This window comes from Capsella rubella, unplaced genomic scaffold, assembly GCF_000375325.1.
Source record: "Capsella rubella cultivar Monte Gargano unplaced genomic scaffold, Caprub1_0 scaffold_1, whole genome shotgun sequence".
In the NCBI taxonomy this organism is placed as follows: Eukaryota; Viridiplantae; Streptophyta; class Magnoliopsida; order Brassicales; family Brassicaceae; genus Capsella; species Capsella rubella.
The window spans coordinates 18,985,114-19,000,552 of record NW_006238923.1 but is presented as its reverse complement, the minus strand read 5'-3'; the positions used below and the strand labels follow the sequence as shown (position 1 = coordinate 19,000,552).

The 15,439-nt window shown below is 33.4% G+C and overlaps 1 protein-coding gene across 8 annotated transcripts; it reads right to left on the bottom strand.

Annotated features, from left to right (window-relative positions):
- Window positions 1-5,123: 5,123 nt before the first annotated feature.
- LOC17899836 (protein Brevis radix-like 3) lies at window positions 5,124-15,391 on the bottom strand. 8 transcript variants are annotated; one of them, XM_023789280.1, is made up of 11 exons: window positions 15,275-15,391; window positions 15,113-15,178; window positions 14,522-15,036; window positions 11,294-14,156; window positions 11,052-11,107; window positions 7,421-7,727; window positions 7,112-7,275; window positions 6,478-6,854; window positions 6,085-6,220; window positions 5,589-5,902; window positions 5,124-5,501 (listed from the first exon to the last, which is right to left on the bottom strand). In XM_023789280.1, the coding sequence occupies exons 7-11, from the start codon at window positions 7,244-7,246 to the stop codon at window positions 5,423-5,425; spliced, it is 1,041 nt and encodes a 346-aa protein (XP_023645048.1). In that variant the 5' UTR covers window positions 7,247-7,275; window positions 7,421-7,727; window positions 11,052-11,107; window positions 11,294-14,156; window positions 14,522-15,036; window positions 15,113-15,178; window positions 15,275-15,391; the 3' UTR covers window positions 5,124-5,422. The 8 variants fall into 8 exon arrangements, with proteins under 8 accessions (XP_023645048.1, XP_023645050.1, XP_023645052.1 ...); XM_023789282.1 differs by having other exon boundaries at window positions 11,294-14,634; window positions 14,840-15,036; XM_023789284.1 differs by having other exon boundaries at window positions 11,294-14,634; window positions 14,968-15,036.
- Between the last annotated feature and the right edge of the window lie 48 nt (window positions 15,392-15,439).

Sequence of the window (15,439 nt, the reverse complement as noted above, 5' to 3'; positions counted from 1 at the left end):
GTTCTGCTTTCAGAGAGATAGAGAGAGAGAGTGTGTTGTGTTTGTGTAGTAATGTGAATGTGTGAGAGGAAGAAGGAAGAAAGAGGTCTTATCAGAAATATATTATTATTTATTGCCACGTGTTATTTTCTTTTCTTTTATTAAATTGTTTTTTTCTTATTTTGGTGGAATTGGCTGCCAGGTTGGAAAAGAGTTGTTGGCAACAGATTTCTTTTTAAATTTCAATTTTTTGTCAGCTAAATTATGACACAGCAGTAAGACTAATTACATATTTAATCAGAAGCTAAATTATGTACATATGTAATGTATGTATGTATAAATATATACTGTATATATACATTATGACACAGCAATAAGCTGTTTTAGATGTTAGTTCTAGTTAAACTTTCGTTAGCTCCCTATTTTTTAAAAAGCACTATGAACATACACTATGTTTCTCTATTTTTCTCAAGAAAAAACCAAATTCTTAATCGATGATCATACACTTCATATCTGTCTTCTAACAAATCATTCATTTTTCAAAAACGACAAGCAACACATTAACAAACGGTACGTGTAATTTTATAACACAAAAGAAATAGTATAAATCGTTAATTCATACTTTTTCTGTTTCAGTTTAAGTGATCTTTAAGCCAAAATTTTTTGTTTCATTTTAGTTGATGTTTTCAACTTTGTTTGATCCAAAAATTAAATTACGAAACAACTAAATCCGATATTGATATACTTGGGTCCGTTACAGCTTTTTCTTTCTTAAATATATATTCGTACGTTCCATTGATATAATTACTATATTAAATACTGGAATTATTAATTACACAGCATGATGATCGTTGTAGAAAGTTAAAGACTGCATGATCGTTGTCATTTACATTGCGTTGGGAAATATATATTCAATACTCAGAACAAATATTTCTGCTACAGTCCTGTATCCAATATTGATCTAGTTGGAGTTTTCCGTATAAGTTGATGTTACATCATTTTAAAATTTTAAAAGTTTCTACCACTTCAGTGTATATATGTTTGCATGCTGTGAAAATGTACAAAACGTATGCTGGTCTTAAAATGTACAAACAAAAACGGAAGCAATGTGTCAAAGAGAAAAAGCTAGGGCAAAGAGACAAAAAAAAAAAGAGTAATAAAGAAAATATTTCGAAACCCTAGGACTATAGAGATATAGGATTTTTTGTTGCTTTAGAATTTTTAGACAAGTGGGCAACAAAAAAAAAGAAAGAAAGAAGAATTGAAAATGGTGTGATGTGAAACAAAAATGGTTAAAAGAAAGACTTTAGAAAATGAATAGTCAAGTAATGCGGCTAAGTAAGAGTGAGTGGCTCAAACTCAATCAATCACATTATTTGACCTCACACCAACATCCCCAAAAACACTTCTCATGAACAGTTATCATGTTGCAAGCCACTACCTTGCTACTCATCTTAATTAGTATGAGGTAACAAATTAACCATGAGCTAATTAACAAAAGCAATGGCGTTTAATTTGGTACGTAAACCGAGATTATACGATCATACTCCATTTATCTATCTATCAACTTAATAATTACATGCTTTTACTGCATTAGAATTACGAGTCTAGATTTTATAATGTATAGTCAAATGATATATACATAGCTTAAAATACACTATGGAATAGTTTACAAAAAAAAAAAAAAATACACTATGGAATATATTCGATCATGTGAGTATTAAAAATTTTGTGAACACTCGAATTTTTTTTTATTAGTTGGTTTTAAAGAATTATTTTAAAAGAAAACCAAACATATTATGAGCTATCAACTTTGATCATTTTCACTGTTAAAAATCTCTATCTTGTCTTTTGTTTCCCCATAAGTAATTATTAATTTTCACCACATGACCATACTTTAAAATCATTCTATGTTCCCCAGTTTCTTTCACCTTTGTCCTTTTGATGATCATATATATATTTAATAAAGTAATTGTTAATCCCGTTATGCATATCGTAAATTGATAATTATGAATTTATCACATTAACTCGTACTTGTTACATGGAGAAGCTTTATCATGGCTTATTTTTCGGCCAATTATAATTAAGGTAGTCATATGTCAATCGAAGTATATAGGTTAGACGATTAACTAAGAGAAAAGTGAACTCTATTGTATGTATATAAGTTTTTAAGTCAATCAGTCTCTCGCATGTGGTTACACCTACAAGGTATTTAAATACAGTTAGCTAAACAGAAATAACTATAAAAAATAAATAAAAAAATAAAAAATGTGTGTATTATTTCCACTTTTAGCCGCAATCTCTTTTGTAATTTTAGTATGTCTAATGATACACCTAATTGCATGCGTTACGCGTATTCGTACTGTTCGTTTTTAATATACATTTACTATTAAACAACTTTAAACGTCGATTTGTACAAACTTATTTTTTTTGTTTTCTGGTTGAGATTATAACTTTTTAGATTAAAATAAAACAAAAATGGAAATAAAATTAGTTAAAGAATGAGAGAGCATGTTCCAAAAGTGAAATGGTGCTCATTTGCTAAATGATTACTCTCGTGGGCTAAGTCTTAAGATTAGCTAGTTTTCTATTATGTCCATCGGGGCTAGCTGACAGAAAAAAAAAATACCATTAGAAATAGAGGAAAATGATAACCATATTTTGGGATGTTTTGAGTTTTGATAAGAGTTTGAATTGTTCCAAATGTTTGATTGATAATATAAAGATTCAAAACGTGTCAAGTGAGAGAGCTAATAACTTAGATTTGATCGTGAAAAATAAAAATAATTTCTATTATAATTTGAATATTCTGTCAAATACATAAATTGCTAGTTATATATATATACACAAACAAATGAAACGTAAAAAATGATCGTCCCTTCGAATCCACGAAACTTGCCACTCATGACACCTTCTTTTTAAACCGGACCCATCCTCGTACACTTTTGCTGTTCTTTACTTAGCTTTTTATATAAACAAACAGACAATTAATTTCCTCTATAAGATATTCGTATTCCTGTCTTAGATCAAACGAAACAAAGTCATATCTTAAGATATGTGCTTAACGTGCACATGTATTTAAACATGCTTAATTAATCACAAGAACACGAAACACACAAAAACTTCATTTTCAGTTTCATATTTACGTAGTTCACATAATTTATCTCTTCCCTTTGCATAAATAATAATATTTAGTATTTAGTGCATGAATAATAATAATACATATATGTGTTGGTATTAAAAGAATTAAAAACTTCAACGATTTTCCATCTAAGTAATTGATTCTATGCAATACTGATCAGTAATAATTTTACATTCATACAATAAAAAAAATAAATAAAAAAATTCTCCATTTTTATTGGAAACACACACAAAAATTCAGAGTAGCAGAGTTTGCACGCATGTATACTTATAAGAAAATGACAGTTTCTCTCATTATATTGAGTTTGTGCATGCAGTAAAAGAGATTCCATTTTGATATCTTGAGAGACGACAAATTATAAAAATTCATAAGAAAATAATTTCAACAAATTAAGGGTTTAGGGTTAGGGGGTATATAATTACCAACCCAATCATACATTTTTACACTCAATCTATGAGAGATATGACTTAATTTTCCATTATAAGCTTGATAGTTAAGGAGGATAGAGTCAGTAGAGCCTAATTTCCCATCATTATCTGCTAAAAAAAAGACTTCATTTATTAAAAGATTATGTCACCTAATCTAATTCTAAACCCCCTAATTGATAAACCCTACTACCCTAGTATATACTCTAGCCATATTCGTCTTCTCAACCATTTTTGAGTTTAAGTTATAATTTAAAACAATCTTAATTAGGATACTCAAAGTACTCTATTTGTCAATCCATGCTTCCAGTATATAGTAATAAGTCTTACTTATGTTAGCTTTTGACTCCTATGATCCTATCACAAATCATTAAAGACAAGAAAACCACTAATGAACATATGGGTGAAAGATGAAACAAAAAAAGAGTATTAGTTACTCCAAATCACCTAAGGCAAAGTAACTAGAAGCCCATATAGAGATCAATCATTTATCAAAAGGGTAAACATAAAAGAGAGAGAGGAAACAAATAGGCACTTGATTAAGATTCTAGGACATTTTCTGTAAACCAACTCCTAATTTTCCATAATTGTCAACAACAACATCAATTAGAATCTTATTGGCATGTTGTCATAGTCATTATATGTAGGGTGCAATATTATAAAAAAAGAAACCAAAGTAAAGTAATCAAGAAGTTAATAAACTTACTCATGATCCAACTAGTTAACGAGGTTCGCTTAAAAAGTGGCGTTCATATTCTCTTAGTGCAGAAGAAAGTTGGGTCAAGCTCAAGAACCAATGTTCTTCTTTATGAAAATCCGGGAGAGAGTATATGAAAGAAATGTTTTGGGGATCCCAAGAAAAGCACACAAAAGAATGACACAGAACTCAAAGAAGAACAATGACAACACATTCTTTTCTATGAAACATCACTCGAAACAACAGTAGCTCTCACAACCCAAATCCCAAAACCATCTCATGGCGAAAAGAGAGAAGAAAAAGAGAAGATGGTATTCCAAAAGAAGCACAACACTAGAAACAGACCAAAGCACATGCATTATAAAATTCTCTTCCTGCTTTTCCCCATTTGATTTTGACTTCATAGAGACGACAGGACCGCATTACCTGACCCAGAGAATTTAACTATGTTTGTGTCCTGCCTTCGAAATAGAGAGAGAGAGAGAGAGAGCTATGGATTCATATGGAACTGAGACATTTACGCACTGAATAAAGGAATAAGTACAGTTTGGCCGTTTTCACATTAATAACACATTATTTTCTTTGGGTTAGTTTGTTCTGATTCACTCTACATGCATGTAAGTATGTTAGATTTTTTGTTCAGAAGTTTGCTGGCCAGTACAGATGACCAAGCTGTGGTTGCGGATAGCTAGGCACTGATTTCAACTGGAGAAGGAGATGGAGCAACCTCGAGCCCAGCGTTACCACCAAGTCCAAACCCCATGTGGTGTGCAGTCGCCATTGGACCAAGCTGTGGCGAGTGTTGGACTTAGATAATAAGATTCATAAAAGTAAACTGGCAAACTCAGTTTGTTAGATAATAGAAAACATACTCATCATATACATTTCCGTCTTAATAAATCACCTTTGCTCTAATGAAAATGATAATTTCTTACTTTGTACTATATAAGAAACAAAACAAACTTACTGAGAGACAATTCTTGTTCCTATAGAATTTAGGTCTCTAAAAATAAATAATATCTAACAGTACAAAAGCATGATTTTTGAGAAGAGAAACTAGAAAGTCTTTGTTTAATAGAGCTAGAAGTTAACTATAAAGAAAAAAAAGTGTTTTGTTAATAAAGTCTTTTGTTGTTGTTCTTTGTGTTGTAGCTGCTCAACTTAGTAAATCCTATCAAGTCACAAGTATTGCTGTTGTATCCGAGCTCTGTTCTGTTCCCACCATAACCTCGCATGTGTTTCCCCAAACTTGTCTCGGCTACATAAAAAAACCAACATTGGCTCAATCAATGTTGAGAAAATGAGTGTTATGTAATGTAGCACAATAGGTTTTTGTGTTATTTACCTGAATCGAACGCGTCTAAGCTCGCGATTACCATCTGGTAAAGCTCTGATAGTAATGTAGATACCAGGCTCATCTTGTTCTACCCATTCACTTTCCATGTCGCTTGCATTACTCACTGATACCTCCTCGGATCGATCTACTGAGCTACTTCTAGCAGAACCATCAATAGATGATGTTTCCGTCTTGGTTCCACTGATGCTAGAGAGCTTTGGTGTTGACTCAATACCAGAAGAGCCTGGAATATTGCTGCGTGGTCGCTCTCTGTCCAGGGGGGGAGTTACAGGACTGTCCTTTGCGGACTGGATCTGCGAGCCCTGGCACAACAAGGTTGTTCCAAATAATCTATTTAGCACATAAGTACATGATTTTGATTATTGAAGCTTAAAGTTGCAACATTGTCTTAACCCAAAGAGAGATAAAACGTATAAAGTTTGGTTCTGAACTTGTGATGGTCAATTAATAAAGCTTTGCGTGTTCAATAGTGAAGTAGCATTACCCCATCTTCAGATACAGGAGGAGTTGGAAGCGGCACACTCTGCTGATTGAACTGCTGCACATTGTATAACTCCATAACCTTCTCGAAGTTCTCTGCCCACCATCTTTGAGCTTGCCATTTATTGAACATCTCACGACTGCAAGAAGTAGCAATCTTAAAACATCTAGCCTTAAATCAGCCAAACTCTTGTTAGCTTAGCAATAAAGGGGAACGTGTCTGATGTGTAACTATCCATATTTGACGACCATGACAGAAACTAGTCTAGGTAATAGAGAGCCTAGTGTTATCCTCGACAATTGTACTAGTCATGGATGTGACAAGAAACCTAACCAGATCAAGAATTACAAAACCTAATAATACAGCAAAAACAGATCAATTGGTTAAACAAATCACCTGAACCGAATTCTCTTTAGATCATTCCCTCCCTGAGGCAATGACACGAATGTGATGAGAACACCAGGCTCCACTTGCGCAACCCATTCCTTGGCCTCGTCCTCCTCCATGAACACTATGGATTCTGTTCTGCCACTCATTGACGTAGGAGTACCTTCTTCACTAGAAAGCCCTTTCAACCTGGAGTCCATGTCCTTCCCCCAAATCTTTGGAGTTGAGCTAGCAGTCCCAGCTCTCTGGTATGCATAATGGAATCTTCCAGAATCAGAAGCAGCATCTGAATCAGCATAGTTTCGGTTTTGATTCCGGTTTGATGTCCCAGAACAAGGTTTGCAGTTTTTGTAAGCACCTGAAGCCTTTACTGCCATGTCTTTTAGCTGAAATGAAACAGTAGTCACATAAGTACAAGAGTCACATGCTTTGACAAAAATTTACAGATAAGAGAGTGATTGACAATTCAGAGGAATAAATGTTTCAAGAAATAATCAAACACAAAAGAAATGTAGATTAAGACTAGTAGTAGTCAAATCTCTACCAAACCACGAGTCTGTGTTTTATTTTGTTTTGTCATTTTCTCTTACATCCAAACACAATCCATGAAAGTGAAATGGGAAAGATGTAAGATTTAATCTACCTGTGACGTCAGTGATTTAATCGCCTGCTTAGTCCTAGGTGTCCCAATAACACCATCTTCATCATCTTCTTGTTGAGTAGATCCGCCATTGTTGTTGGTGTTAAGCTGCTTCGTGCACGCTATACACGTCAGCATCTCTCCCTGTCTCTCACACTAGACGAACCCTAAAAAATCAATCCAGAAAAAAAAATCACATTTATAAGCAAAACCCAGATCAAATCTAGGAATTAAGAAAACTCCAAACCCAAAAAAAAAAAACAATTCTTGCAGAGTGCAGATACAAAGAGGACAAAACAGAGAAAGACTTACACTTGCGACTTTGGAAGAGGTCCGAGATAACAGAAACGCAGCGATTTGAAGAGCTCGAATTGAAATCGGTTAAATATGACCGTTACGCCAGAGACAGATTAAGACACACAGATCTGTAAATCAAACCCATAAATTCGCATTGAACGCTCTCTTTATCTCTCTCCCTGTCTCTCTCTCTCTTCTTCGTATGGTTGCAAAGCGACAGAGAGAACGAGGGGAGTGTGTGTGGGAGATAATACAGTGTCAAGTATGGAACTTTCTCTCTCACAGTCACTGTAGAAACACAAAGCTGAAGAAGAAGCAGAATCTGCGGATTTGGGGAAAAAGTGAAAAAGCTTTGAGATTTGGGTTTTTTTTTAGTTCGTTGGACACTGCAAAACTCACGAAGAGTGTGGTCTACTTTGATCCTCTCTGCCACATGCCATCTTTAAGATTCTTAATGATATAAATAAATTCTTTATTATTATTATTATTATTTTTTTTCTTAAACGGAACGGAACCAAAAAAAAAAGGTACCAGGAAAATTATTAACTGTTGATTTATTACCGTTACCTATTTTAGATAACATCATTCAAAATATTGTCTCTTCACGTTAATAGTATTACTCTATAGTTTTATTGATTTTTGTGTGTATATAACTTGATAATAAAAACTCGTTTTTAAGCATAGATTAATCTCTACTTTACTTATTTTAAGTCTTTCGAATCATGAAATTATGCAATTTTGGATCTCCTGAATAGTTAGCAAATCCCTTGCAGATAGCAAAATCGTATTAGCTTTAATAATTTTGATATGGAACAAATTTAAGGAGAAATCAAACCATTCCACACACATAGGAATTGGTAGACCGCAACTTTAATTTCGGTTACTTACATTTGCAGTTTGGAGCTCATGTAACTACTTGAATACATGTTGGTCGTTCGTTTGGCTCCTACTTTTTTTGGTAGAGTTTATGAGATAGGACTTAGGACAGGTCGTGTACGATAATACGAGAAAGTAGCCCTGAGATTTCGGCTTTTTGGGTATGTTGGTTCGGCTATTTCTACTTTTCGGTTAATTCGATTTTAGAATTGTAAAACCAACATTTAGTTTTTTTATTACAAAGATGTGTTTTTTGGATTTTTAAGGATAATTTTGGGTTATTTCAGGTTTTTCAATTTTATTTCAAATATTTTGATTATTTTGGTTATTTTAAGGATAAATGTATTTAAAAAATTTTGGTTAACCAATAATCGAACCGAATTAATCGAAATATTTCAATTTTTTTTACCAATCGGTTCAGCTGCCATAACCGAAACCAAACCAAAACCTGAAATATCGGTTCGACTTGGTCTGCTTATTTCGATTCGGTTTTTAATCCCAGACCTACGAGAAAGTACATAAAAAAAACTTTTAACTTTAGTTTTGATAACTAAAGACAATGGCTTTGTAATGTTAGAAAACATATATTTTAAGAGAATAGTAGATTAGAAAACGTATTGAGTTTTGAAGTATATTTGTATTGTCAACTCTAATGACTAAGATCTTATTTTCCAAAACACTAAGTTTTGAAATATTTTTGTATTGTAAGAACTATTATGAAAGGGTCATACAAATATTTTAGTTGCTTAGACTTTGAATCGATACGTTATTCTAGTTATCGGTCTAGATTGGTGTTAGACGTTTAGATTAATTTGAACGTCTATACTACTAACTATAGACGTTTCCTATGCAAGAACTGTGTTCTTGATATGACCAACCAAAATGGTATCATCCAAACAATAAACATAAAAAAAATTATTGGACTACCAACCAAAATGCAAGAACTGTGTTCTATTTATATGACCATACATATTTTGTAATTAAGAGAAGGCTTAGTAAAAGAATCAAGAAATATCCAATGCATATTCTAACTAAATACACAAAATGATCCAAAAGAGATCCAAGTTCTGTCGACTTGGTACAACTTAAGAGAAAGGTAGACACCGCTAGTGCAATATCATAAATAGTTCAATCATCATATATTGTACTTAGCATAAAGCCAACAAAATACAAGTAGTAAAATCTAACACAATAATCATCAGTGAGTGATGCAGAAATCTGAGAATGTCACTTCAGATGTATTACCAAGAACAAGAATTCAGAACATGGCACAAAACAAATCCATTCAAGATTCAAGTAAATCCAAGAGTTAAAGAGGTACTATCTATAGAATCTAAGACAGTAATCATAAATCATTAGCTGACAATGCAAAATTCCAAAATGTGGTTTCACTTGCGTAGAACAATCACCAAGGGTTTAAAACATATATGTATAATGCAAAACAAATACATTCAAGATTCAATAATGCTATTACCATAATGTGAATTAGTAGGTCATCACATACATTCAAAAGTACTTGTATGTAGAAGATCCAAGGATGAATCTATTTCATAAAATGCTACCCAAACAGAGATAAGTATAACAGACACACAATGTAATGTTCCAAAAGCTAAAAGTAAAATTCTAGAATGTCATTCACATGTTTAAAACAATCACCAAAGGCTTGGAGCAGAACACAAAACAAATTCTTTCAAGATTCAAGGAAACTACAATCATAATTTATAGATATTGCTCTTACGTCAAAATAAATATCTACACGAGACTCTAAGCTGTCTCCATTACATAGAGTAAAAATGATAAAAAAAAAAAGCACTAAGACAGAGAAAGAGAAAAAAACCAAAGGGCCTTATGATCATAAGACAAGAGACGTTATGGTAAACAATCAAGAAAATCCATTGCATTTTCTAACTAAATACACCAAATGATTCAATAGAGTTACATTGCCTATGTTAGATCACTAGAAGACCAATGGATATGCACTCATGCAATAACATAAATATTTCAATCATTATCTATTGTATAAAAAGATCAAACCAAAGAGAAAAAGATTCAATAAGACTATTCCCATAACGTGCAGAAGATCCCAAAATACGTAAAAAGAAAGTACACTATCAAAGAATAGATGATAAGTATTTTAAACAAAGACGTAATGTTCCAATAGAAAGTACACTACCAAGATTCAAAATACGTATTTGCAGAAGATCCCAAAAGACATAAAGAGAAAGCACACTACCAAAATAATATGTATTTTAAACAAAGTAATGTTTCAATGGCTAAAGTAAAATTATAGAATGTCATTCACATGTTTAAAACACTCACCAAAGGTTTAAAGCAAAACACCAAACAAATTCTTGCAAGATTCAAGGAAACTACAATCATAATTTATAGAAGTTGCACTTATGTCAATATATATATCAGCAAGAGACTCTAAGATGCCTCCATCATATAGAGTAAGAGACATGATGAAACAAAAGCACCAAAACAGAGCGAGTAAAAGAATTACAACAACACATTGTACAGTTCCAATACCTAAAGTAAAATCAACAATATTTTTAATTAATTTATCACAGAGGAGTCGAGAAAAGCATACATGATCATACTACGATTAGAATTTCAACATTTTTCTGAAGTACTTACCTGTAAAAACAAAAATAGTCTATATTTCACATATATGTCTCTCACTAGTGATTTTCATAATAGTATCAACTAATTACTTGCAGGTTTGAAAAGCTCATTAAAACAAAAACAAAAAGGTTTGAAAGATATATACCTGTCAAAGAAGTTTGCTACTTGAACTCAACTCAAAGTCTTAACATATCCATATACCTGAAAAGAAAAAAAAAACAGAATTTGTTAGTCTTCATTTAACGTGAATGTCATATACTTACCTCGTTCGTTTATGTTATTTGGTGTCAAGTCTAATCATGTTGCATATCCTTTGTCAAGTATTTTTTCCTTGCAACTTTGTAAGTCATATGCTGAATTCACAGTTTGGTTTTGAGATTTCTTTACCTTGCTGGTCGTTTTTAACATCCAACATATCGCAACTGATCTTCTTTACTTTACTTTGCATGCACTACCCATCCAAAGTCTTTTACCTTTAACCTTATGATTTTCTAACCCCCTCTTTGAGAACTCTTTGGTTATATTCCCTCTTTGTCTTAAAGTTCATTCCCTTCCAAAGTCTTTTTACTCCTTTGTCTGGTTTTGAGACTTCTTTACTCTGCTGGTCATTTTTAGCATCCAACAAATCGCAACTGACTTCTTTACACTGCTGGTCGTTTTTACCATCCAACAAATTACAACTGATCTTCTTTACTCTCCTTTGCATGCACTACTTCTCCAAAGTCTTTTACCTTCAAGCTAAGCCCCTCTTTGAGAACTCTTTGGTTCTATTCCCTCTCTCTCTCTTAAAGTTCATTCCCTTCCAAAGTTTTTTGACTCATTTGTCTCGTTTTGAGCATTCTTTACTCTGCTGGTCGTTTTTACCATCCAACAAATCGCAACTGTTCATCTTTACTTTACTCTGCATGTACTACCCATCTAAAGTCTTTTCCCTTTTATCGTATGATTCTTCTAAGCCCCTCTTTGAGAACTATTTGGTTATATTCCCTCTTTGCCTTAAAGTTCATTCCCTTCCAAAGTCTTTTGACTCCTTTGTCTTGTTCTGAGACTTTTTTACTCTGTTAGTCGTTTTTACCATCCAACAAATCGCAACTGTTCTTCTTTACTTTACTTTGCATGCACTACCCATCCAAAATCTTTTCCCTTTTGTCTTATGATTCTTCTAAGCCCCTCTTTGAGAAATCTTTAGTTCTATTCCCTCTTTTTCTTAAAGTTCATTCCCTTCCAAAGTCTTTTGCTCCTTTGTCTGGTTTTAAGTCTTCTTACTCTGCTGGTCGTTTTTACCATCCAACCAATTATAACTCATTTTATTTACTCTAATTTGCATGCACTACCTATCCAAAGTCTTTTACCTTTTCTAACCCCCTTTTTGAGAACCTTTGGTTCTTTTAAGTCTTTTGTCTTAAGGCTCATTCTCATTCAAAGTCATTTGACTCTTAATCTTGTAACTTTTCCCAACATGCATGCACTACCAAGCCAACAATTCCCTTCCAATGTCATATCTCTTTTGTCTTTAAGGATTATTCCCATAATGATTTCCAAGCTGAGGGTACCAAAATGTTAGAACCCTTTAGTTCTTGTACATGTCTTTCGTCTTAGCTCATTCCCATTCTAAGTCATTTGACTCTTTATCTTATAATTTTTCCCACCCACTCATGCACTACCAAGCAAACAATTCCCTTCCAATGTCTTTTGTCTTTATGTTTTAAGGCTCTTTGCCATTATGATTTTCCAAGCCGAGGGTACCAAACTGTTAGAACACATTGGTTCTTGTATGTCTTTTCTCTTAGCTCCCATTCTAAGTCATTTGACTCTTTATGTTATAAATTTTCCCAACAAGCATGCACTACCAAACCAATAGTTTCCTTTCAATGTCTTTTCCCTTAAGACTTATAAAGCCGAATCATCCAACAAATCGCAACCTCATTTCTAATTCCCAACATGCATGCACTACCAAGCCAACAGTTTCCTTTCAATGTCTTTTGTCTTAATGTCTTAAGGCTCTTTCCCATGATGATTTTGCAAGCCGAGGGTACCAAACTGTTAGAACACTTTGGTTCTTGTATGTTTTTTTTTGTCTTAGCTCATTCCCATTCATAGTCATTTGACTCTTAATCTTATAGTTTTTCCAAAATGCGTGCACTACCAAGCCAACAGTTCCCTTCCAATGTCTTTTGTCTTTTGTCTTAAGGTTCTTTCCCATTATGATTTTCCAAGTAAAATGTAAGAACACTTCAGTTCTTGTACATGTCTTTTGTCTTAAGGGCATTCCCATTCAAAGTCATTTTGACCCTTTATCTTATAACTTTTCCCACCCATGCATGCACTACCAAACCATTAGTTTCCTTTCAATGTCTTGTCTTAATGTCTTAAGGCTCTTTCCCATGATGATTTTGCAAGCCGAGGATACCAACATGTTAGAACACTTTAGTTCTTGTACATGTCTTTTGTCTTAAGGTCATTCCCATTCAAAGTCATTTTGACCCTTTATCTTATAACTTTTCCCACCCATGCATGCACTACCAAACCATTAGTTTCCTTTCAATGTCTTTTGTCTTAATGTCTTAAGGCTCTTTCCCATGATGATTTTGCAAGCCGAGGCTACCAACATGTTGGAACACTTTAGTTCTTGTACATGTGTTTTGTCTTAGCTCATTCCCATTCAAAGTCATTTGACTCTTTATCTTATAGTTTTCTCCAACATGCATGCACTACCAAGCCAACAGGTCCCTTTCAATGTCTTTTATCTTAATGTCTTAAGGTTCTTTCCCATTATGTTTTTACAAGCCTAGGGTACCAAACTGTTAGAACACTTTGGTTCTTGTATGGTTTTTTTCTTAGCTCATTCCCATTCAAAGTCATTTGATTCTTTATCTTATAGTTTTTTCCAACATGCATGCACTACCAAACCAACAGGTCCCTTTCAATGTCTTTTATCTTAATGTCTTAAGGTTCTTTCCCATTATGTTTTTACAAGCCGAGGGTACCAAACTGTTAGAACACTTTGGTTCTTGGATGTTTTTTTCTTAGCTCATTCCCATTCAAAGTCATTTGACTCTTATCTTATAATTTTTGCCAACAAGCATGCACTACCAAGCCAACAGTTCCCTACCAATGTCTTTTCTTTCAAGACTTAAAAAGCCATAGGATCATCCAACAAATCGCAACCTTATTTCCAATTCCCAACATGCATGCACTACCAAGCCAACAATTCACAATTTTTCTCGGGACAATGTCCCCAAAATAGAATCTGACAGAACGCTATTAGATTAGTGTTTGCCCTTTATCTTTTTTGGGTTTTGGAAGAAAACAAAAACAAAAACAAAAACATCAAAACTTAAAAGCTCCAAAACTAAAAATCCGCAGATCAAGTAACCAAAACCAAAAACAGATCTGGGATCTTAACAAAGTGAATAAGGTTTTTAATGTTGGATCAAGAAAACAAAACCAAAACCAAAAACAAAAACAATCTTGATTGCTTAAATCAAACAAAAACATTAAATATGATCAGAAGTTAAATGTTAATTGTACCAATTCTATTTCAATCCTCAAAAACTTAGGAAACGCACAGAAACAAAACACAAAAAAGAAAAAGAAGTTAAGACAGAGAAATACCTCGACGAAGCGGAGACAAGCTTCAAGGGTTAGACAAAAACATAACCCAACCGTGAACTGATCAATTGAACTCGTTCGATTTCAATCTTCAAAAACCTGAAAACGCACAAAAACTAAAACACAACAAAACGGGTTAAGACAGAGAGATACCTTAACGGATTTTAATAGTATCATGCCAAATCAAACCAAACAAAAAAAAAAACCTAGATCTGTACAACACAATAACGATTAGTGAATTCGTAACCCTAAAAAATATAAACACGAAGAGAGAATCAGAGGAAGAAACCAAATCAAATCAACATAACCATTCGATTGTACCAGTTTCATGCTGAATCAAACCAAACAAAACAAAACCCCTACATCTGTACAACACAAGAACAATTAGTAAATCCAAAAACCCTAAAAACACGAAGAGAGGATTAGAGGATGAAACAAAACCAAATCACCATGACAGAGAAGAAACCCATTCTACTGTACCGTGTTGAAGCAAACCAAACCGAACATAACCCCTAGATCTGTACAACACAAAAACAATTAGTAAATCCAAAAACCCTAAATTAAAGAAGAGAGGATCAGAGGAAGAAACCAAACCAAACCACCATGACGGAGAAGAAAACCCATGCGATTGAACTAGTTCCGTGACCAAAATCAGAAACCCTAGATCGTTACAAACATATATAAGAACAATTAACACAAAACTTATATAAATCCTAAATAAACAGATTCACGATACAGAGGAATCGAAATACATACCAATCTTTAAGATTACTTAACATGAATCTCCTTCACGAGTCTTCGAAGCATTCTTCTTCACTCGAAAAACCCAGAAGAGAGAAAAATTTGGAAAAAGAATGAAAAAAGAAAAAAGAAAAAGCGAAGGTTTTGTTTTGTAACAAATTGTGAAATCAGATCTCATTC

Excerpts from the sequence above, each read along its gene's own strand:
- LOC17899836 (XM_006305182.2), bottom strand. The coding sequence starts at position 7,246 with ATGCTGACGTGTATAGCGTGCACGAAGCAGCTTAACACCAACAACAAT. Across the intron at positions 5,903-6,084 it reads CTCCTGTATCTGAAGATGGG|GGCTCGCAGATCCAGTCCGC; the intron begins GTAATGCTACTT and ends TTGTTGTGCCAG. Across the intron at positions 5,502-5,588 it reads CTTAGACGCGTTCGATTCAG|CCGAGACAAGTTTGGGGAAA; the intron begins GTAAATAACACA and ends TTTTTTATGTAG.